This window comes from Acomys russatus, chromosome 1 (genome assembly GCF_903995435.1).
Source record: "Acomys russatus chromosome 1, mAcoRus1.1, whole genome shotgun sequence".
NCBI classification, from domain to species: Eukaryota; Metazoa; Chordata; class Mammalia; order Rodentia; family Muridae; genus Acomys; species Acomys russatus.
In genome coordinates this window covers 88,336,064-88,359,945 of record NC_067137.1, presented here as the reverse complement: position 1 = coordinate 88,359,945, position 23,882 = coordinate 88,336,064, and the positions used below count along the sequence as shown (strand labels likewise).

Here is a 23,882-nt window from a genome sequence, read left to right as displayed (position 1 = left end):
GGTATATACTCACTTATATCTGGACACTAACCCAAGGGGCATGTCCCACGAAAGTCTTCACTTACCAGGAAAGTGGGACAGAGGGGAGGACATCCTATTGGGACTCTAGGTGAGAGAATCAAGGGAGAATGGGGAAATAGAAGGATCCAGAGGATCCCAGAAGCCTACAAGTAGAACATTATGATGGGCGGATCTGGGCACAGGGGTCCTGCTCAAACTATGGCATCAGCCAAGGACAAATCTTGAACCCCTACTCAGATCTAGCCAATGGTCAGGACATTCTTCACTGTAAAGTGGAGAGTGGGAACTGACTTTCATACAAACTCTGGTGCCCCGTATTTGACCACGTCCCTTGGATGGGGAGGTCTAGTGGCACTTAGAGGAAGGATAGCAGGCTACCAAGAAGAGACTTGATACCCTATGAGCATATACGGGGGGAGGAAGTTCCCCTCAGTCACAGTCATAGAGGAGGGGAGTAAGGGGAAAGTGGGAGGGAGGGAGGAATGGGAGGATACAAGGGGTGGGATAACAATTGAGATGTAATATGAATAAATTTATAAAATATGTTTTTAAAAATATACTTAAAGAAAAAAAAATCACATAATCATTTCAGTAGATTCAGAAAAAAGCCACTGACCAAATCTAACATACCTAGAGAACAAAGAACTAATGAGAACATAGTTCCACTTAATAAAATCTATGTAAGAGAAACCCAGGGCTAACACAATCCTAAGTAGAGAAAAGCTTGAAGGAAATCCACTGAAGTCAGCAATGAGACAGGGATGTCCATTGTCCACACTCCTTTTGAATATTGTGCTTGAGGTACTAGCTGAGCAGTCAGGCAAGAGAGAGCGAGAAGTAAAGGGATACCCACAGGGAAAAAAGAAGCCAAACTATGCCTATTTGCAGATAATATAATACTATACATTAGAAGTCCCAAAAAGTCTGAAAACTTCTATGTATGATAAATTCTTTATCAGATAAGTGGCAAATACAGAATCAATTTGCACAAATCAATAGCTTTTCTATATTCCAACAACAAACACAAGAAAAAGACATGGACGCAATCCAATTTATAATAGTCTCAAAAATATCTAGGAATAAACTTAACCAAAGAAGTGAAGGACCTCTACAATGAAAATGCAAAACCTCTGAAAAAAAGAGAAAGGCAAGAGAAAATGGAAGGACATGCATGCTCATACTCCTCACACATATGTCTATAATAAAATGCATTTAGTAAAATTACCACCTCAACTTCATGAACTGAGCAGCCTTAATTTTATCTTCAGTGTGCTAATGTCATGGTTCCTGATTTGGCCAGAGGGTCCCAATTTTCTGGGATTCCTTAGGCTGACGAGAATGACAATGGCAGGTAGGCGTTTTTTTGACTTGTTCCCTCAAATTGTGGCAGAACCAAAAAACACCCCTTCCGTGACGTCAGCAATGAGTCAACCCATTCATCTACTCCCTCTTCTGTTCACCCTAGAAAACACTGCTCATTTTATGTCCTTAAAGTTTTACAATTTCCAGCATTTATAAAATCAAAACTCAACTATGATCCTTTTTAAACTGGCAGCTTTTAATTACGGTTATGCACTTATCCATCTCCCATCTTTGTGATTTGAATGGTCATTTCATTTTTTTAAAATGAGAAACATTATATTATATAGCTGCCCAAAAGTTGGCTTATCTTCAGCTAATGAAGTATGTTTCAGTTGAGTTTAGGTTTAGGCTATTATTAATAAAAATTTTATAAACATCAATATGCAGATTATACAAGAACATATATTCAATTGATGGGGTAAATAACCAGAATTTCCTTGAGCAATTCATGTAAATGACATCTTCAGCTATTTCAATAGAACAAATGGAAAGTAAAATAAAATGACATAGAACTCAGTAACATGACAACATAACTGAAACCAGTGGGCATATATAGAATATAACAATGTACAGAATAATATACATTCTGATCCAAGGCATATGATGAAGTCACAAAGAAAGATCCTACACTGGACCACAATGACTCTGAAAGACTCACGAGTTCTTTTACTATGGTGAAATCAATTTATAACCTAAAAGCAGAAAGACAATAGGAAAATTCCCATATACTTAGAAACTAAACAAAAAATTTGAGAATAATCCATAAATAAAAGAATAAGCCTGAAAGGAAAGAAAAACCTTAAAGCAAATGAAAACAGAAACAAAACAACAGACTAATGGATGTTTTTAATGCTTATATTAGAAAACTCAAATCAATACAAACTTCCATTCCAAGAATACAAATGAAGGACAAAGAAAACTCAAATAAAAAAGGAAGGAGATAGTAAGTATAAAATAAATATAAACTCCACTAATTATTTTTTCTCCTGAGACAGGGTTTCTCTGTGTAGTCTTGGCTTTCCTAGACTCACTTTGTAGACCAGGCTGGCTTCAAACTCACAGAGATTCCCCTAACTTTGGCTTCCCGAGTGTTGAGATCACTTTGCCAGGGTAAATGAAGTAAGTTTTAAAACAGAAAAATAATAGAGAAAAAAATAAAGTTTAAAAAAAAAAAACCCATCAAATTGAAATAGTTTAAGAATAAAAAAATACAGAAATACCAATATCAGGATTATAAGTGGAGGCTGGGATGATGGATCAATTGGTAGAAAACATAAAATGTGAGTCCAAATCTCAATAGCCTACATTAAAAAAAAAAAAAAAAAAAGAAAGAAAGAAAGAAGAAAGAAAGAAGAAGAGAAAGAGAGAAAGAAAGAAAAGAAAGAGAAAGAGAAGAGAAAGAGAAAGAAGAGAGAAAGAAAGAAAGAAAAGAAAGAAAGAAAGAAAGAAAGAAAGAAAGAAAGAAAGAAAAGAAAAGAAAAAAGTCCAGCATGGTGGTTTGGACTTGTATATTCTACAGTTAGGGAGATGGAAATAGAACTCTGGGGCTTGCTAAATAGCCAGCCAATCTTGCTTTCTTGACAAGATCAAGGCCAGTGACAAATCATTGCTCATAAAAGAAGAGATAGATGATGCCTGAGGAATGATAATAAAAATTATCACCTAGCTTCGACATGCACATATGCACTGTACCCATGCACTTGCATGCGGTGTGCCTGTGTGCATTTGCACGTACACACACATACACACACACACACAGGATGTTAGCATTGATCTTGAAGACAAAATAAAGACTACTCTACATGCACATATCAGTCAACTTACATGTATTGGACAAATTTCAGTAAAGTACAAAATATCATATTTATAATAAACAAGAATATACATTGCTAAAAGTTTTCAGAATGCATATGTCTTGGTTAGTTCACTGTCCACTTGCAGAAGTTATCTGGGAAGAAAAACTCTCAACCAAGAAAATGCAATAGGAGACATTGGTTGATCATATGGGAGGGTCCGACCATTGTGGGTGGTACAGCTCCTGGGCAAGTGGTCTGGGTTCTACAAGAAAGCAGGCTGAAGTTTTTTGATTACTTTCCCCTGAAGGGACTGCCTAGCCAGGCCACAGGGGAAGAGGAAGAACTCAGTCCTGATGCTACTTGATGAGCTGGGGTGGGGGCCTGGGAGCATAGGAGGGGGTGCCATGACCAGGATGTGAAGTGAATAAATAAATAAATCTTGAAAGAAAGAAAGAAAGAAAGGAAGGAAGAGAAGGAAGCTTTGAGCAAGCCATTGGGAGCAACCCAATAAGCAAAACTCTATGGCCTCTATCAGGTTCTTCTTCTAGGTTCATGCACTGAGTTTCTGACTTCCTTCTGACCTGATGGAACTATAACCTTCTTCTGCATGCTACAGTTCTGGCGCACTTTAAAAATTTTTCTTAGTTTATTTACTTTTAAATTTCTTTTAGAAGTTTTGCAGTGTTAGGAATCAAACAAGGGACTTTTGCATTCTAGGAAAATAGCTTCCTGTTGTGCTATGCCTGCATTTAATTTATCTTTCCTAGCCTTTCAATTTCAACTACTGGATTTCCATCTACAATGAGTCTCACGGAAGCAGCAAATAGAGCCATTTTAAATGTACCACTTTAGGAATTTTCCACATGCTTTATGGTAAAAAATGCCCCATCAGTTTTTTATTTTTGTAGAAAAAATAAGCTTTTAACATTCCTTTTTACTTTCTTTTTTTTAAAAGAGAAATAACAATTTTATTTTATTTTAAAAATACACTTCTTTTATTACACATGTATAAAACAAACTACATACAGCAGGGAGAACCATGTGACAATCATGAAGTCTATAAATGTTACACTCATAGTGGTTTGAGTATTTGTATTTGTCCAGCTTGAAGTAAACGTCTTTCCTGTCTTGTTGGGGTAAATTTTTGAATGAAATTAAATATCTGTCCTATATCAACTCTACCCTTAACTTCTTTATCATGATCTAAAAAGATCTTATCCCCTAACCAACTAAAACTGATTGTAAAACTATACTATCTGGCCTTCAATGCCCCTCAGAGACTTGAGAAGGAATAAAACTTAAATTCCTGAGTGAACCAGCAGTGTGGGTTAGCAGCTTCTAAAATGTACTATAGAGTGAAATCAGGGTTGGTGATACTTCCAGAAGTTATTCTATTGTACAAAATTGTTATAACTATCCTGGGTTTTAAATTTTTTTTCATATAAAGTTGATTTTGCTCCTTCAAGGTTTGTAAAGAATTGCGTTTGATGAGAATTGCATTGAATCTATAGATTTGGTAAGATGGTCATTTTTATAATGTTAATCTTATTGATTCATGAACATGGGAGACCTTTTCGTCTTTTGATAGCTTCTTCAATTTGCTTCTTCAAAGACTTAAAGTTCTGGTCATACAAATCTTTCACTTGTCTGGTTAGAGTTACACCAAGATATTTTATATTATTTGTGGCTATTATGAAAGTTGTGGTTTCCCTGATTTCTTTCTCAGCCTATTTATCATGTGTATACAGAAGGGATACTGATATTTTAAAATTTTTATATCCTGCCATTTTGTAACTAGATATATTACCTTTGTGTAGGTAATACCAATAAGCATTTTTTTTAGTTTTTTTTTTATTAATTTATTCTTGTTACATCTCAATGGTTATCCCATCCCTTGTATCCTCCCATTCTTCCTTCCCTCCCCTTTTCCCCTTATTCCCCTCCTCTATGACTGTTCCTGAGGGGGATTACCTCCCCCTGTATATGCTCATAGGGTATCAAGTCTCTTCTTGGCAACCTGCTGTCCTTCCTCTGAGTGCCACCAGGTCTCCCCCTCCAGGGGACATGGTCAAATGTGAGACACCAGAGTACGTGAGAAAGTCATATCCCACTCTCCACTCAAGTGTGGAGACTGTTCTGACCATTGGCTAGATCTGGGTAGGGGTTTAAAGTTTACCGCCTGTATTGTCCTTGGCTGGTGCCTTAGTTTGAGCAGGACCCCCTGGGCCCAAATCTGCCTATCATAATGTTCTACTTGTAGGTTTCTAGGACCCTCTGGATCCTTCTACTTTGCCATTCTCCCATGCTTCTCTCATCTAGAGTCCCAGTAGGATGTCCTCCCTTCCGTCCCAGTTTCCTGGTAAGTGAAGACTTTCGTGGGACATGCCCCTTGGCTAGTATGCAGATATAAGTGAGTATATACCATTTGAGTCTTTCTGCTTCTGGGTTAACTCACTCATTATGATCATTTCTAGCTCAATCCATTTCCAATAAGCATTTTGATAAGAAAAAAACAGCATGGACTTTTAAGAACTAGTGGCAGTGAAAACTGTGAACAATGGAAATCAGAATGGAGGTTCCTAAAATTTTGGATAATGGTTTTCCTATATAATTCATACCATATAATTCTACCATGTAACTCAGAGGGTATCCCTGATGGACTCCTACATTTTTTCATGGAGATACTTGCTCATCTATGTTCATTGCCGATCTATTCATAGGCTAGATGTCCATCAACTAATGGATGAATAAAGAAAAGAATTGTACTCTACGGACATACCACCCTGAATGCACCCGATCTTGTCTGATCTTGGAAGCTAAGCAGGGTCAGGCTGGGTTAGTACTTGGATGGGAGAAAAGAACTGTATATTTACACAAGAGAATATTACTCAGCAAAGATGAATATATGAAATTTGGAGGCAAACAGATAGAGCTGGAACAAATCATTCAGTGTGAGTAAACTCAGACCCAGAAAGACAAATATCACATGTTTTCTCTCATTTGTGGATATCAGGTTTGAAACTATGGATACATGTGTTTCATCTGGAACAACCATAGAGGCCAGGAAATTAGTAAAGGCCTATGGGAAGGGGCATTCAATGGTGGGGAGACAGAAGGCACTGGTATAAAAGATCAAGAGAAAATTAGGGAATAGGAAAAAAGAGGTTGGGTTAGAACAAAGGAGAGCCAGATAGATGAGGGAAACTGGATGGATAAATAACACTAAATAGTTTTTTAAAAAAAATATGGACACCCACTACCCTTTAATGGGGCATCAGTACTCCTACTAGACAAGAGACTGACTGAAAAAAATTCAAGATCCAGGAATGGGCTACCTTTTTTTATTTTGAGTTGTGGGCCACTGAGGTTCCCAAGACACACTTCCAAGCATCACAGACCATTGTTAATGCTCATGGCTACCTTTATAACTTGATACTATGATCCTGTTGCTAAAGATACCACATGTTTGAGTAACAGAACATGATGAAATCAAGCTGGCACAGATCTGGAAGCTTTGGTCTTACTGAATAGCTACCATAGTGCTAGCTGGTTTTGTACAGACTACTGAAGGAGAAAAGTATCCGTCAACCGTTTTGAGCTGTGAACCACGAGCTAAAGTAATGGCTAGCTTGGCAAGACACTGTCCACTTGTTCAATAGTGCCATGGCAATAATTAACCACCTTACAATCATATTTAAGGCCTTATCCCCAAGATGAAATCCAGATGTGCCAACATTATTGGACTAGGAATCTATAGCTAGATAAACAATAGACACTAGGGAAAAAACTACATGTGTAACTTGTTAAGCAGACATATATTAAACCAGCTCCCAATGATGTTATATTCATAGATTAAGGTATCTTTCAAACTCCATCAGAGAATGTCTATTTGCAGTAGATGGTGATCAACACAGAGACCCACAATGGATACCAAGCAGAGAAGAAAAGACAAGATGTTCAGCCTTCTCATGAATCACTGACAAAGACAAAATGATGAGAGTGTACAAGCCAGGGGCAATGGATAAATACAAGGAAACAGTGTCTTTCTGGACACAGCAGGGTATCTACACATATGAACACACAGTAGTGTGACAGCATAATAAGACCTGTGCAAGTCCAAGCCAAATCAAATCTAAGTGTGGAGAAGGGGGTGGGGATTGGGCATGAAATTTCACCTCTAGCTGAAGAGCTGTTAGCAAGTCTTATCTGTTGAGAGATGCACAATTTTGTTTTCTCTAATGTAGCCCCTGATAAGTCTACTATGTTCCAGTGGTAGGCCACACAACTAAGAATATTTTTGCAGTCTACATTGGCCTAGATGTTCATGGGTAAAAAATAAGGTATAATGCTGCATGAGAAGTAAAGAGAAATGGATACAGGAAGAATTTAATGGAGGGGAAAATATTATCAAGCATGTATGAAATTCTAAAAGAACAAATTATATATATATAATCTCTCATATTATTTAAATGTCATTTGCACTTATTAATCTAAACACTACAATATTTTATATACATGACAGTAAAAACAATAGAATTCTTTCATAGCCATACTTCCAATGACTGCTACTAATGAAATATAAATATAATTAAAATAACAGGAAAGTTGTGTTGAATAACATTTATATAATTAAATAGATACCTTATCTTTTATAGTTATATTTCAAGTAGAATATAAGTGGCTATGCTGAGATTATAAAGTTATAAACTTACAAAGTTATATATTTTTGGTAGTATGAGATTAAATGTCCATATTCAAAAGTCATTAAAAGAAACTCTGACTAAATTAAGTTTTATATTAAATGATGTATACTAAGCTCATTTATAGAGTTATAACCTATGATTTGCTAAAATACTAAGAAACCACCAGATGCCACCACCTATGCCATCAAAGGTTTATATATACTAATTTAATATATTAATAAATCGATTTAATAGAGCAATAAGTTCCTAAATGGTGAAACTAGGTGATTTTTAATGAATTTTAGTGGTTCATTGCATTAAATTACAAAAAGAATAACTTTACATTTTAATGAACACAACTCCTATGCATTAGGGTTGATGGCTTTCCGCAGTGATAAAACAGTCTTTCAAAGTCTAAATTAAGAAAAACAAAACCGAAAATAAATAAGCGGGGACTGGTTGAGACAGAGCTACAAAGGATGGAAAGACTTAATATTAACTATTGATAAAAAGTGATGAACTTAAGTCTTGTAACTAACCTGTAATAGATTTACTGTTCTAGGGTACTGATTTGTAGTCAGGAGTTCACTTTCTTTGCAATTGGTTGGTGGCTTTCTTACCTAGAGAGCATGCCCAGAGGTGTAACATTAAGTGATCCCATCAGCATTGCCAGGGCCATCCCTGGTGCTTCCCGTTCTATTACTTCTTTTGTGGCCTGTAATTAAAGATTAAATAGCAGACTGAGTGAAATAGCCAAAAAAAAAGGGAAAAAAAAAAAAAAAGGCAGAGTAATGTTTCACTTCAAGATAAACCGTATTTTGAAGTTTCTCAAGCATTTAGGTTTTTGAAGTCAGCGAGCTCAGTTTTTTAGGATCACTGAACGCAAGCTATTGATTAGAAAAATCTAGAGAATGTTAACAGTCCCATCTTTTTCTGATAAAATGAATTCTAAAACAGGAAGCCTCAGATTGCTGTGACAGTTTAAAATATTTCAGATGTATAAGAAACTGGGCATTATTTCTTGTGGCTCTTAAGGGTTTTATTTGTTGTTTGTTTTGTGGTATTGAGGATGGAACCCAAAACCTTGTGCATGATAGGCAAGAACTCCAGTTTGAATGTGGCAGTACGCTACATGCACAGCTTATTATTGTTGAAATAAAGATTACTGCTAAAGTATATTCATCCTAGTTCTATGATTTTATAACATTTTCTATTTTCAATACAAATTGCCATTGAATTTTTTGAAAAACAATAAAGTGATAGAGTTTAAGAGCAACATTCTTAAGATGAAGGGTAGCTAAGCCAGGACTAAGTTACTGAAGAAGACAGGAACTATATTTTCTAACACTCAGAATATAACCATACCCTGGTTACAGACCACCACTGTTAAGCCAATAAATCAATAAAGCATATCATAGGAACTTTTTTGAGTTTTGAGTGCATATAAATGTCATGGTTACATTGTCCTTTAGTGTACTAAGCATATCATATCATTATATCTAAAAGTTACAATAATGAAATACAGTGTTTCAAAAGTATGTTAGCGATAATCTGACCATTCAAACTGTCATGACTATATTATTGTTGGTTGTTGGCTGATCAACGGACATTAAAAATAATGATTAAGTTTAGAGTATCAGAAGAATTACCAAATGTAACACAGACATGAGGTGAGCACATATTGAAAAAATGGTTTTAATATTCTTGCTCTGCAAGACAGGAACTTTTGTTTGTGAAGGACCATATGCTGAAATTATAGAATGAGGTATGATTGTACATTGTGTTCAATGGTAAAAACAAACTTTAGGGTAAAATTAGGAACAAAAGACACGACTTAATACATTTGTAGCTATCTATTTTTTTCTTTAGCAGGGCATTTTTCTTTTCTTTTTTTTTATTAATTTTTTATTAATCCATTCATATTACATCTCAATTGTTATCTCATTCCTTCTATCCTCCCATTCCTCCCTCCCTCCCACTTTTACCCTATTCCCCTCCCTTATGACTGTGACTGAGGGGGACTTCCCCCTCCTGTAGATACTCATAAGGTAGCAAGTCTCTTCTTGGTAGCCTGCTATCATTCCTCTGAGTGCCACCAGGTCTCCCCATCCAGGGGACGTGGTCAAATATGGGGCAACAGAGTTCATGTGAAAGTCAGACCCCACTCTTCACTCAACTGTAGAGAATGTCCTGTCCATTGGCTACATCTGGGCAGGGGTAAGATGTTTACTGCACATATTGTACTTGGTTGGTGCCATAGTTTGAGCAGAACACCTAGGCCAGGATCCGCCCATCAAAATGTTCTTTTTGTAGGTTACTAGGTCCTTCTGGATCCTTCTATTTCCCCATTCTCCCATACTTCTCTCACCTAGAGTTTCAAATAGGATGTCCGCTTATCTATCGCACTTTCTTGGTAAGTGAAGACTTCCAGTGGACATGGCCCTTGGGCCAGTGTCCACTTATAAGTGATTATATACCATTTGAGTCTTTCTGCTTCTGGGTTAACTCACTCATTATGATCATTTTTAGCTCAATCCATTTATCCACAAATTTCGGGAATTCCTTGTTTTTAATAGCTGAGTAGTATTCCATAGTGTATATGTACCACAGTTTCTTTATCCACTCTTCTACTGAGGGACACTTAGGCTGTTTCCATGTTCTGGCTATTATGAATAAGGCTGCTATGGACATGGTTGAGCAAATTTTCTTGTTGTGTGCTGGAGCAATTTCTGGGTATATTCCAAGGAGTGCAATAGCTGGGTCTTGAGGAAGCCCTATTCCCAGTTTTCTGAGAAAGCACCAGACAGATTTCAAAAGTGGTTGTATAAGTTTTCATTCCCACCATCAAGGAAGCAGTGTTCCTCTTTCTCCACATCCTCGCCAGCATTTGGTGTCACTTGAATTTTTTTCTTACCCATTCTGATGGGTGTAGGATGGAATCTCAGAGTTGTTTTGATTTGCATTTCTCTGATGACTAAAGATGTTGAGCATTTCTTTAAGTGTTTTTCAGCCATTCAATATTCCTCTGTTGAGAATTCTCTGTTTAGTTCTGAGCCCCATTTCTCAATTGGGTTATTTGGTTTGGTGGTGTTTAATTTCTTGAGTTCTTTATATATTTTGGATATTAGACTTTTGTCAGATGTAGGGTTGGTGAAGATCTTTTCCCAGTCTGTAGTTGGTTGCTTTGTTGTGTTGACAGTGTCTCCTGCCTTACAGAAGCTTCTCAGCCTCATGAGGTCCCATTTATTAATTGTTGACATTAAGGCCTGGGCTGTTGGTGTTCTGCTCAGGAAGTTGTCTCCTGTGCCAATGTGTTCCAGGCTCTTCCCCACTTTTTCTTCTAACCGATTTAGTGTCTCTGGTTTTATATTGATGTCTTTGTTCCACCTGGACTTGAGTTTTGTGCATGGGGACAAATATGGGTCTAATTGCATTTTTCTACATGTAGACCTCCAGTTAGACCAGCACCATTTGTTGAAGTTGCTATCCTTTTCCCCGTTGAATAGATTTGGCTTCTTTGTTAAAAATCAAGTGACCATATGTGTGTGGATTCATTTCTGGGTGTTCGATTTGATTCCCTTGATCAATCAGCCTATTGCTGTGCCAGAACCATGCTGTTTTAGTTACTGTTGCTCTGTAATACAGCTCAAGATCTGGAATGGAGATTCCTCTGGAGGATCTTTTATTGTTATAGGATTGTTTTAGATATTCTGGGTTTTTTGTTTTTTCATATGAAGTTGAGAATTGACCTTTCAATGTCTTTAAAATTTTTCATAGGTATTTTTCATAGGGATTGCATTGAATCTGTAAATTGCTTTTGGTAAGATGGCCATTTTTACTATGTTAATTCTTCCAATCCATGAACAAGGGAGATCCCTCCATTTTCTGATGTCATGTTCAATCTCTTTTTTCAGAGATTTGAAGTTTTTTTCAAATAAGTCCTTCACTTGCTTAGTTAGAGTAACTCCTAAATATTTTATATTGCTTGTAGCTAATGTGAAGGTTGTAGTTTTCCTAATATCTTCCTCTGCATGACTGTCATTTGTATATAGGAAGGATACTGACTTTTTTGAGTTAATTTTGTATCCAGCCAATTTGCTGAAGGTGTTTATCAGCTGTAGGAGTTCTCTCGTGGAATTTTTGGGGTCACTTATGTACATAATCATATCATCTGCAGATAGGGATAATTTGATTTCCTCCTTTCCCATTTGGATCCCCTTGATTTCCTTTTATTGTCTTATTGCTCTGGCTAGGATTTCAAGAACTATATTGAAGAGATATGGAGAAAGTGGGCAACCTTGTCTAGTCCTTGATTTTAGAGGAATTTCCTTGAGTGTAGCAATCTATTTTTATAAATGAGAAAAGTAACAATTTATGGAGGTGACTAAGAAGCTAAATTTGCCAAATAGAATATTCCAGTATGAGGAAATCAAAGAAACATAAACAATGACGAAACGCAGACAGGTCGTGACTACAAAGGTTTAGCGGAAGTAAGTGAGAAAACTAAGTAAGACTGCATCCATGGCTAATTGTTTCCTGTGAGCACATACTTGACAAAACAGTTAAAGCAAATCAAGTAGGTATCGATACTGACTGCTGGTACAATTTTTAGGAGAACTTACACACTTCATTTGTCTCTAATATGCATATAAAATACAGGATTTCCCAGAACTGATAAATCTCCTGGTTCACCTCACATAGTACAGTGTAATATTTAACAACAGCAATTTCTTCCTAATGATCTCTGCTTTAATCAGTGACACCACACGTAGTAGAAAAGAAAATCTTAAGTTCTAAGTTTTTAAATGAGTTGCTACTATTTAGGTTCAAAGCATAATAATAATAATAATAATAATAATAATAATAATAATAATAATAATCTGTCAACTTCATTTTTCATCATCTGAAACCAATATAACCAATATAAGTTTGAAGCTTCATGATATGAAATGTTTTTCTGTTATAAACTGCAGTGAGGGAGAGAAGAACAGTAGGACACAAGTGATGAGATAACAATTGAGATGTAATCTGAATAAATTAATAAAATAAAATTTAAAAAACCTCTCAGAAAACTAAAAATCTAAATTCCTAAAAAAAATAGAGCAAAGGTAAGTTGAGCATAGTATGAAAGGTCTTGTTTAACAGAGTTAATACTTCATTACCCACTTTAAAAAGTCATCATGTAAGTAATGTTTAACACTTAATGGTTCTGACAACAATTTATCTGCCAAATATTCATTATGAGCTTAGACCTTAGTGTGGTAATGTTGAAAGTTGGTACAAGGGTGAGGTGCTGTCACGATGAATTTCAATGCTGGTCTCCTGGAGTCAGTTCCTAAGGGAACACATTACATAAAAAGTGAGCCTGACCTTTGAATCTGCCTGGCTTGTTTTTATGTTTTTTTTTTTTTTTCTATATGGACTCTTCTTAATAGCCAGTTCCCTTTTTGTCTCTCTGCTATGTTGTGAGGCATCCAGAGGGGTCCTTGTTAGAGGCCACCAAATAGAATCTCTCTATTTTAGACTTCCAGTTTCCAAAACTATGAAGTAAATAAACTTCTTTGTTTAAGGTATTTAATCGCCAGTAATTTCTTCTAACAAGAGAAAAATTAATAATGAGATACACGTAAAGATTAAATACACCAAGAATAGTACATTTTAAGGACAAGTAGAGAAAAACAACAGATAGTCAAGAGAGCATATTTAATCTAAAATTGAGAAACCAGGGCACAATACTTATCCACTTTAGAAACACCACTTATTAGGTGTCCACGATGTTTAGTAGTATTCAAAGTATGTGATGATCCAGTCATGAACTAAATAAACTTAGTGTATATGCTTTGACCAAGAGTTAACAAATAATGTGAAAATTACATGGAAGAAATAAAGTTCATTCACTGTTCATTCATATTTTAAAAAATATGTCATGGACGTTGTTAGAACAACGGATTCTACCTGAAATGCTTCATTCAATTTCCAGAGAATTATTTTATTGGAAATTCCTTTTTTTTGTTCCATCATCAGACACAAACAGGTATCTTAGTGAAATTTCTATTAATATGATAGAATATCTGAAGTATGTTTATATTATACTATAATTTTCCTTATGAGATCCTGCAGGAGAAAATTTTGAACTTAAGGAAGACCAGACATTCTTCTGCATTGCTAAGTTCATTTTAAAATTATGATTGTATGAATCATGGTGAGTTGGTGGGAGGATGGGACAGACCATCAAGTTCTTATAGGTCAAGACATGATAATGTGTTTATAATAGGGCATTCTTAAATAAATCACCTACATAATTTTTCTAACAACTGTTAATAATGCACCCTTTCCATATAACACTGTAAACTATGTTGGTTTACTTTCTCTTTTTAAAATGACTGGCATGGTCAAAATACCACCATATGTGAAGTTAGACAATGCTCCTACATAGTTAATACCCAAGAGAAGAGGCCTTGGATCTGTTGCACCACATGGCATAGTGGGTAACATCAAACATATCCTCAATAAATATTAATGGAACACAGAAATAAATGTACGGACTTAACTATATTTGAAATTTGGCTTTGCTGGTTATTTGTTTTGTGAATTAGAAGAAAATTTTTAGCCTTTCTGGGTTTCTGTGCATTTAAGAATAAAGCATAGCTACACATGTTAAAGGGGCAATGAGAAAATATCAAAAATCTAGTATACAAAAATATTCAAGAAATTTATTTCTTTTCTGTTCCTATTTTCCAGTTCGACTTATAGCCTTATAGTTGTGATTGTAATAGATAGGTTAACAGAGGTAATAGGAAAACATACACACTTATAAACAGTCATCGAGAAGCAGAGCTGAAATAATAGAGAATTTACAACAGTAACCAAATGTATGAGCATTGGTTAATGAAGAGAGGGAATAATCCGGAAGCACTCTAATCTTTAGAGAGGAAAACACCAATGTGGAGATTGCAAAGACAGAAAATAGAGCAAAAGCTGAGTGCCAATATCTACAGCCACATATGAAAAACTACACCAAAACAGCATAAAGCAAAAGAATAAAACTGCATCACAAACAATTAAGAGTTATTAATGAAATTCATGCTCACTTTTAAACTTCATTCGAAAATGGTATTAAAGTTAGTGATAAAAAGACATGACTTTTATATTAATAGAAAACTAAATCTAAATAAGCACAAATGTAAGGTGATGCCATGAAAAATTCTCTAGTGTAGTGCTTTTACGTACACAGACACATTTCTGTTAACAGTGGAAGGGTTTTATATCTTTATATGCTTGTTACTCAAGTAGGTAAATTTAATAAATTTGCTGGCTAACGATTACTACAGTGTCACATAATGAGTAAATAAGCATAAATAGCGAAGATGATCTATGTGGTGAGGAAATAACCAAAAACAACAGAGAAACGCCAGATAATGGCTGATGAGAACTTTGTTATGTCATTAAGGTGGATATGGTTAGGTAAACAGTTTTCAGACTGATACACACTATAGTGTATATCAGAATCTTCTAGAAACCTTGCTACACTTAGATTCTTGGGCCCCATGTTCACATACTTCTAATCATGTCTGGACAGGGCATTAGAATTGTTATTTAAAACAAATTTCAGGTGATTCCTATGATTCTTACAAAGCATACTTGAAAATCATTGTTGATGAAAGAAAGTGTGTGACACCCGATATTTAATGAATATTTTACATTCAACTTTATACATGATATAAATGTGAGAATCCCTCAGAATTAAATATAGACCTAATGAGAAGATAAATTGGGCAAAAACAGAGAGTTTAATAAGCCCGGGAAAATATTTTCCTGACAAACATACTATTTGAATGTCTACATTTAAAACGTTGGCCATAAAAAAATGGGCAGCTCTGGGGCCGCACAATAAGTATCTGGTGACACACTACAGCTTAGGTGTAGCAATATGAGCCTGTGCTACAAGTAAAACTGGAGTGACAGTGTTGCCGGCTCTTCTTCCTACACCCAGTCATTACAGCATGCTGCTGTGGGGAGACTTAGTGAAAGAGAACACACTGAAGCTACAGCATAAACATAACAAAGTCTGCAAATCAATGTTTTTGCTGACTTAAAGCAGATCAACACTACTGTTAAAATAATCCCCACCGTTCCTCAATGAGAGGAGAAAAGAACAGTTTTAAGCAAGTGGCCCGTGACTATGCCTAGAGGATGACATATTATCAGTCCTAGTTACGCAGTCCAAAGGGGCAGGAGAAGTGTTTTAAGGGAATGGTCTGAACTCCCCAGCCCATCATCCACTGTGTATAAGGTGCCAAACTGTGGAATTTGGTTGTGTGTAGCTTGAAAGGCGCATGTATAGCAACTTGCTGCACTTTCAGAGGATGCGAATGCCGAAACTAGGACTCATGTATGCAGTTTGCAACCATCTGCAACATCTATTCCAGGGGATTCCACAGCCTTTTCTAGCTTCCATGGACACCTGTTCACATGGGATACATGTGCAAACATGCACACACAGACACACAAATGAAAATTAAAAATAAGTCTACAAGTAAGTCATACGCAGATATCGAGGGGGAAAGGAATAATTTCAACAGATCTAATACACAATGTAGTGTGTTTTTATGAACAGTATTTATTAAATGCCTTAATTTTGTTAGCAGAGTAATTTTTAAATGTAAGGAGCTCACTTGTAAAGATAATTCTGTGACACAATTGGTATGCTGCTGGGGTGATCTGTTTCTTTTCTTTTTACAGTCAGTCCATCTATCTATTTACCCACTTACTCATTCACTACCATGTAAAATCACATAAGCAACACTGTTGCATAAATAAGACCTGAACAAAGGATGACACCAATGTACATGTTAACATGGAAGTTAAAACGTTCATGAGGCCTCAATCCCGCACAAAGAACTACAGGCAACTTTGGAATGCTGAGGGTTGGAGAAATGGTCTTCCCCAAGGACAAGCCCCTCAACTGGTAATACAATACCAACTGATTGGAACATATTTCCTGAGCAGGTTGTATTTCCATATTTCAGAAAACATACATATGATAGAATGAATGAAAGAAAGAAAGAAAAGAAGGAAGGAAGGAAGCAAAAAGAAGGAAGGAAAGACAGACCAAGAATTAAAGAAAAGGAAGCAGGCTGGGCATGGAGACACATGTCTTTAATCCCAGCACTCCAGAGGCAGAGGCAGGCAGATCTCTGTGAGTCTGAATCCAGGTTGGTCTACAAAGTGAGTACAGGACAATCAGAGTCTGTTCACAGAGAAAACCTGTCCAAAAATAAATAAATAAATTTAAAAAAAGAGAAAGAGAGAGAGAAAGAAAGAAAGAAAAAAGAGGCTACAAATGTGATTAAGAGCCAGGGATGGGTCGGTGGTGCAGGGAGGAAAGGGAAGGAAGAAAATGATGTAATTATTATTTCAAAGACTATATTATGTGTGTGTGTAAGAGAACGGCTCTTTAAAAGGAGGGATCCCTAAAACAGCCCCCAGAAGAGTTTTCATTTGATTTCACTAACTTATTTACTTAAGTGTTTTAGCATTTCTAAGACAGAGTCTGACAAGCCAGGCTGCTCATAACATACATGTAGCCCACAATAGCTTTGATTTGAAGTAATCCTCCTTCCTCGGCCTCCTTAGTATTAGAACTATAGGCATGTGTCATCACGTCTGGCTTAGTACTGCCCATTGTGTAATCTTGTACCACCTGCAGTTACTTTAAATTTGAGAGTAAAAAAGGGGAACATTATTTCCTAAAAACAAAGAAAATGCAGTACTTCCATTGTCTTTGGAAAAGTTTTACTAAAACGGAAATTCAAATACTAAGGTGAGGGAAATATACACAGGCATAAGCACATTTGGAGGCTAGACATATTATAGCTGGGGTTAAATATATTACACTCTCTACAGGTTTTCTCACAGAATAATTTAGTTCTGATTTAATTATACCCCTGGCTCATCATACCACATTTGCCAGCTTATAAAGTAATAACATAAAAGTTCCCTGTTATCCACATACAATATAGATACACATGCAGGTAACAGGATTTATTAATTTTCTCCTCAAAAGTAAATCAAGAGATATACTAGTAAATTGTTTGACTATTTCAAAGGCAGAATGTAAATAAGTAGAAAAATCTAAAGGGGAATTTGGGCCTTTTCCCTCCAATTTTGTTTTTGCCTATTATTTAATCTAATGATCATAAAATATTACTTCTAATACAAAGTTCAATACACATATGTACTAATACATGAAACTAAATCATCTAGAGCTTGATGTTATAAATAGTCAAAGCAATTGTGAAAAAACAAAAAGATGCATCAAAGGTCTTGTAGAATTGAAAGTATAAAGAAATTGTGTTTTGATTAAGAAAATGAATGAAGGTATAGAATTCAAATTTAAGATTAGAGAGAACAGATTCTTGTAATGTATTCTTTCACACACACACACACACACACACACACACACACACACACACGGGGAGAGAGAGAGAGAGAGAGAGAGAGAGAGAGAGAGAGAGAGAGAGAGAGAGAGAGAAATAATTTTTAAAAGCCCCAAACTTAAATCAGAAAAAACAAAATCTCTGTCCTTTATTTGGTTGGATCAAAATATCGTAATGAAGTATTTAAGACTATAAACATACAAAGACAGAATCTAAAAATAAAAGCATTTTGTTAAAAATTTTATGTAAACTAATTGAAAAGCTAGGGGAAAAACTTAGTGCTCTATAATAAGATTTTTTCCTAAAGAAATCAAATTGTATGTGAGCTGTGTTTTAATGGGATTTGGGATTGACATATCAGAATCACCATCTGTAATTTAACCTGTAATCGTCCAGAGTCTTCTTGAACATCCAGACTTCAGTGCGTAGAGTAAAGCAGTATGCTATTCTCATTCTTTTTTAAAAATGGGGAGTCATCACACACTATAGTCTGGATTTCTAACCTGACACATTCTTGGACAAAACAGATTACACCTTACTTGCCCACTGGACAACTTTGGGCAAAATAATCCTTTCTTACAGGGGACATTTAGTGCATTATAATGTTCAGTAATTCAATGCCAGGAGTAATCTTCCAACTGTGAAATATGTATCACTGGATGTTCTCTGGAAATGAAAATTATTTCAGCTTGAGAAATACTCACACATACATATTTTGGTATAGAAAAAGTGCAAGCTCTGTGTTAATTCACTTACCAAAAGATTTTGAGCTTTGATATAATTTGTATTTTTTTCAAAGATATATTTACTATACATACAGTGTTTTGCTTGCATATGTGACTGCAAACCAGAAGAGGACACCAGATTTTATTATAGTGTGGTTGCTGGGAATTGAACTTGGTATCTATAGAAGAGCACAAACTGCTCTTACCCTCTGAGCCATCTCTATAATTTCTATTTTTTGAGTGACTATCTAAAAGATTCTTTTGAAGACTGGAAGAGAGCTGGATTTTTATATGCTAGAAAAAGTATACAGAATATTTTCAAGGTCTAGATAGATGATCAAATACAATTTAAATGAACTGTTTGCTTATGTTTCCTTTGAAACTTCTATGTTAAAAATATGAGACTCCAAATAAAGATGAGAATCCAGGAAAATAATTATTTTAAAAGGTTATGTATTTATTTAAAATAATGATTGCTAATGGTGTTAATTCATGCTTAATGTCCTAATTATAAGGGGTTTTACAGTTTATAGATATATCATGAATTCTAAATTATTGAAGTTGAGTTATTTTCTATCTATATAATAATTAGCAGTGAGAATTCCAAAAGAAAAGGATAACTAAAATAAACAAATATCTCAGCAATATGCAGATGAGACCTACAAAATGCAAAAATGACTTATCAGAAAAACAGCATTTACTTAACTTAATGTCTTAAGATTTGAAGTGTGTTTCTGAGTCTGACCACAGTTCTAACAGTGTGTGTATCAAATAATTGAGTTTTAAATCAATTATTTTCATTTTCATTTCATTTTCATTTCTAAACAATGAATCTTTTTATTTTTGAATAATAAATCTTAATGAATTAATTTATATTTGTGTAACAAAATGATACAGATAAAACATAAATATGATCAAGTCAAGATTTTTTTAAACTAATATTCTCCTACCTAAATTTATTTAGGTATAAAATCATTCATCAATAGGCAATCTCCTAATCACCCTTTGTGGTAGAATGAAATACAGATCCAAGGAAAATAGAAATATAAAGAAAAAATTTCAAGTTGCTTAGAGAAAGAAATAAAGCTGGACAGACACAAGTAAACTTTCATTATATTATCAATACACAATACACTAATAAAATATATAATTTTGTTTATGTGTTTGTGCATTTGTGTGCAAGTGTGAGGCGTTTAGGCATGTGGGGTCAGGGTCAAACCCAGCTGCTGTTTCTCAGACACTGTCTATTGTATTATTTTTCTAAAGACATGGTATGTTACTGTTAGATCTCAGGCAGTACATGTGTCCAGAAATGAAAGTCTTGGTTCAGCTCAAGCTTGACTAAAAGATTTCTGGTAGTTAGATAAAACCTGTATTTCTCAGCAAAAAGAAGTCATTTGCTCTGACTCCGGCGAAAGAAACATATGGCTATCCACTGACATGAACCTGTAGTTGCACACCAAAGCAGACTCCCCCTGTCCCTATTTAAATGCCCTTGTCATATGTTTCAACGCCTTCTCTAGCACGTTGGACCTTCGCTCACACACCCAACTCTTCTCCCATCATGCTAGGCTCCAGGCTGTTCCAAATTTCTCCTTTCTTTAACATGATAAGGTCCCCCCCCCCCACCCCCACCACCACAGCTACTGTATCTCTTGCAGACAGCCCTGGCCATTTCTAGTCTACTTCTTTTTCTCTTGGCTCTTGACTCTTCCAGATGCCTCTGGATGTTCTCCCTGTCTCTCTCATTCACAATAAACACTTCCCCAGGTAATCATGAAGTGGCCACCTCAGGGATTTCAGTACAGCATATCTAGTTTACACTCACTGGGGAAGGATTCGCAGGTAGTAGGTTAGGCCAGCTGGATAGTATGACGCAGGGATCCAGGACCTCTTCAGCAATGGAATTAAAGCACATGTAACCTTGGGCACTGGGCTGTATTTTTGCTATTGTTTCTTCATGGGTTTGGGGTAGAACTCAGGTTCTTAGGCTTATAAAGTAAGTACTTTATTAATAACTATCTCTCTATCCCTATTAAATATGCAACTTAACCTAATAATTTATAAACAAGTAAAACAATAATAGGTATGGCATTTCACAAAATAAAATCATATAAATTTTGAGCCATATTTTATGTGGACAATTTTGCAAGACATTGTAAGATTTAATAATTTTGAGTCAGTCTTTTTTTTTTAAACTGGTTTTGTTGAGGTAAGGTGAAGTTGAAGCAAGTATGCTACTATAAAACACATATGGAGATCAAGAATACCTTGTGAGAGTTTGTGAATGTTGGAAAAAAAATTACAGTTGAACCATACTTAATACCTATGTCACAATATAAGAACTGTGCAATATATAAGATGCTGTGTCCCTTGAATTGAAAAAAAAAAAAAACCTAAAGAAAAAAGGACATGGCAGCTTCTAGGGGGTGAAGGTTTTATTATAGATATAAGGTAGAATACAGACAGAAACAGACATCTGGGAGAGTCCAGAGTGAACATGCCCAGCAAACTCTGCCAGCCTGGCCATGTGAGGAGAAGGGAGATGGTGAAGGGCGGCAAGGGGAGAGGGAGGAGTGGAGATAAGAGAGAGAACCTGTAATGGCAGCCAAGAGGTCAAGAGGTCAAGAGGGCAGAGGAACCACATAACCAAAATGGCTACATTATGGATCAGAGAAGTTGGGGAAGGAAAGGCCATTAGGGTACATGTGCCAGCCAGAAGGACCCTGTGACAGGTAGGGACAGAGGGGGCTGGCTGGCCAGAGTGCATAGTGATATGTTAATAGGCACCTTACAGGTCCTTTACTTTGCCTTTGGTCCTTAGTTTGAGACCTAACAGCCCTTGTATTGTGACACTAACAAAGAAATAAAGAAATTTAACAACAGACTTGCTCACAGTAGAGTTTCCTATATGTGGTTACGCTTTCACTTTGTAGTTATTTAACATTTTGAAAAGCAGGCTATGTAAATGCCTTTTATTTCTCTCAGAAAATGTCTTAATTTTGATCAGGAGGCAGTAGAAGAGAAAAAAAAAACACAGGGAAAGTTTCTTTTAGTTTTTTTCTGATCTTTATAAGAAGGCTACTTGGGATAGTAATGGAGGTGTAATCTGAATAAATTATTAAAAAAAAAAAAAAAAGAAGACTGCTACCTCTGACTTACAAGTATTTACACACGCAACACAGCACTACCAGTATGATTTGATTCCTGATCATTTGAAGAATCAGATCTCAGGAGTTGGATCTAGATGCACTGACATGAACAGAAAGTACTCAATTTCTTTAAGTATGCAATATAACATAAAATCAAAAAACATTCTAGAGATGGGCCGGAAGAGTCACTGTTAATGTGTAACAACTAGTAAGCTCACCAAGCTCCAATGGAGAGTTCCAAACCCACAGTCACACAATTGGCACTGGTTATATATAGTGGATCACAAAGTAAAACAAAATCAAGAATGTGGGACAGGGATCTAGAGGGATAAGAGAGGCAAGTGTCTTTATCTGATGAGGCATCTTGCTCTCCTGATTTATTCCCTCATAATGGTTTCTTTATTATCATCCTGACCTTTTATGCCACAGTTAGTTTTTTTTGTTTTTGTTTGTTTGTTGCTGTTGTTCCTGTCACATTTTCACAGGATTTTCAGGCTTCTCTCTGTTCACTTTCTACTGTGCTAATTAAGAAAGTGCTTTCAACTCAAACTTGTACCTCATTAAAATGAGAGAACAACAGAGTCTACAGCCATGGTGAATAGATAACTCCCAGGACATTTTCCTGCTCCCTTCTGAGATGGGCACTGCTTCCCAAAACCCCTTTTAGGGTCTAATTGTTAGACTAAAAGGCTAGATATCTCCACCTAAATTTGACTATGCATTTTTTTTGTCCTTATGATTGTTAGATGCACAGAATTGATTAAAAATTTGCACGCTATTTGTATAAAATTAGCATTCTCTTCATTTTTTTTGCAGAACCTCACTGCCATTATTTTTTCAATTTATTTATTAATTTAATTTCTTTACAGCCTCCTCCCAGTCCTGCCCTCACATGCCCATCCCCCACTGCCACCTCTCCTTTTTCTCAGACAAGGAAGGGCATCAACCCATCCAGGCACCTCAAATCACAGCAGAACTAAGCTCATCCTCTCCCACTAGGTACAGGTCAAACCATTCCATAGAAAAAAAGAAAAAAAGAAAAAAAAAAAAAAAAAGGAAATATTTTCAACAAATGGTGCTGGTCTAACTGGATGTCTACATGTAGAAAGATGTGAATGGGTCCGTATTTATCACCCTGCAGAAAACCAAAGTCCAAGTGGATCAAAGACCTCAACATAAGATCAGATAATCTAACTCTAAAGGAAGAGAAAGTGGGGAAAAGCGTTGAACTCATGGGAACAGGAGACAAGTTTCTGAACAGAACACGAACATCTCAGGCAATAATATCAACATTTAATAAATGGGACCTCATGAAACTTAAAAAAAAAAAACTTCTGTAAGACAAAGGAAACTGTAAACAGAACAAAACAGCAGCCTAGAGAATGGAAAAATGTCTTCATCAATCTTACATCTGACAAGGGCTAAAATCCAAAAATACATTAAAAAAATGCAAGAAATTAGACACCAACAAACCAAATAAACCCATTAAAAATGGGGTACAGAGCTAAAGGAGAATTTTCAACAGGAATCCTGAAAGGCCTAGAAGCACCTAAAGAAATGTTCAGCATCCTCAGTCATCAGGATTCAAATGACTCTGAGATTACATCTTATACCTCCCTCAAAATGGCTAAGATAAAAAACTCAGATGACAGCACATGCTGGCAAGGATGTCCAGCAAGGGGCACACTCCTCCATTGCTGGTAAG

At 35.9% G+C, this 23,882-nt stretch overlaps 1 protein-coding gene across 23 annotated transcripts in view; it reads right to left on the bottom strand.

Moving 5' to 3' along the window:
* The window catches only part of Gphn (gephyrin), a 433,952-nt gene that overhangs the window by 237,117 nt on the left and 172,953 nt on the right, over positions 1-23,882 (bottom strand). For all 23 annotated transcript variants that reach the window (XM_051148057.1, XM_051147978.1, XM_051148006.1 and 20 more), the window contains one exon: positions 8,482-8,576. In XM_051148057.1, coding sequence (XP_051004014.1) covers positions 8,482-8,576 — 95 coding nt within the window. The remainder of the gene's footprint in view (positions 1-8,481; positions 8,577-23,882) is intronic.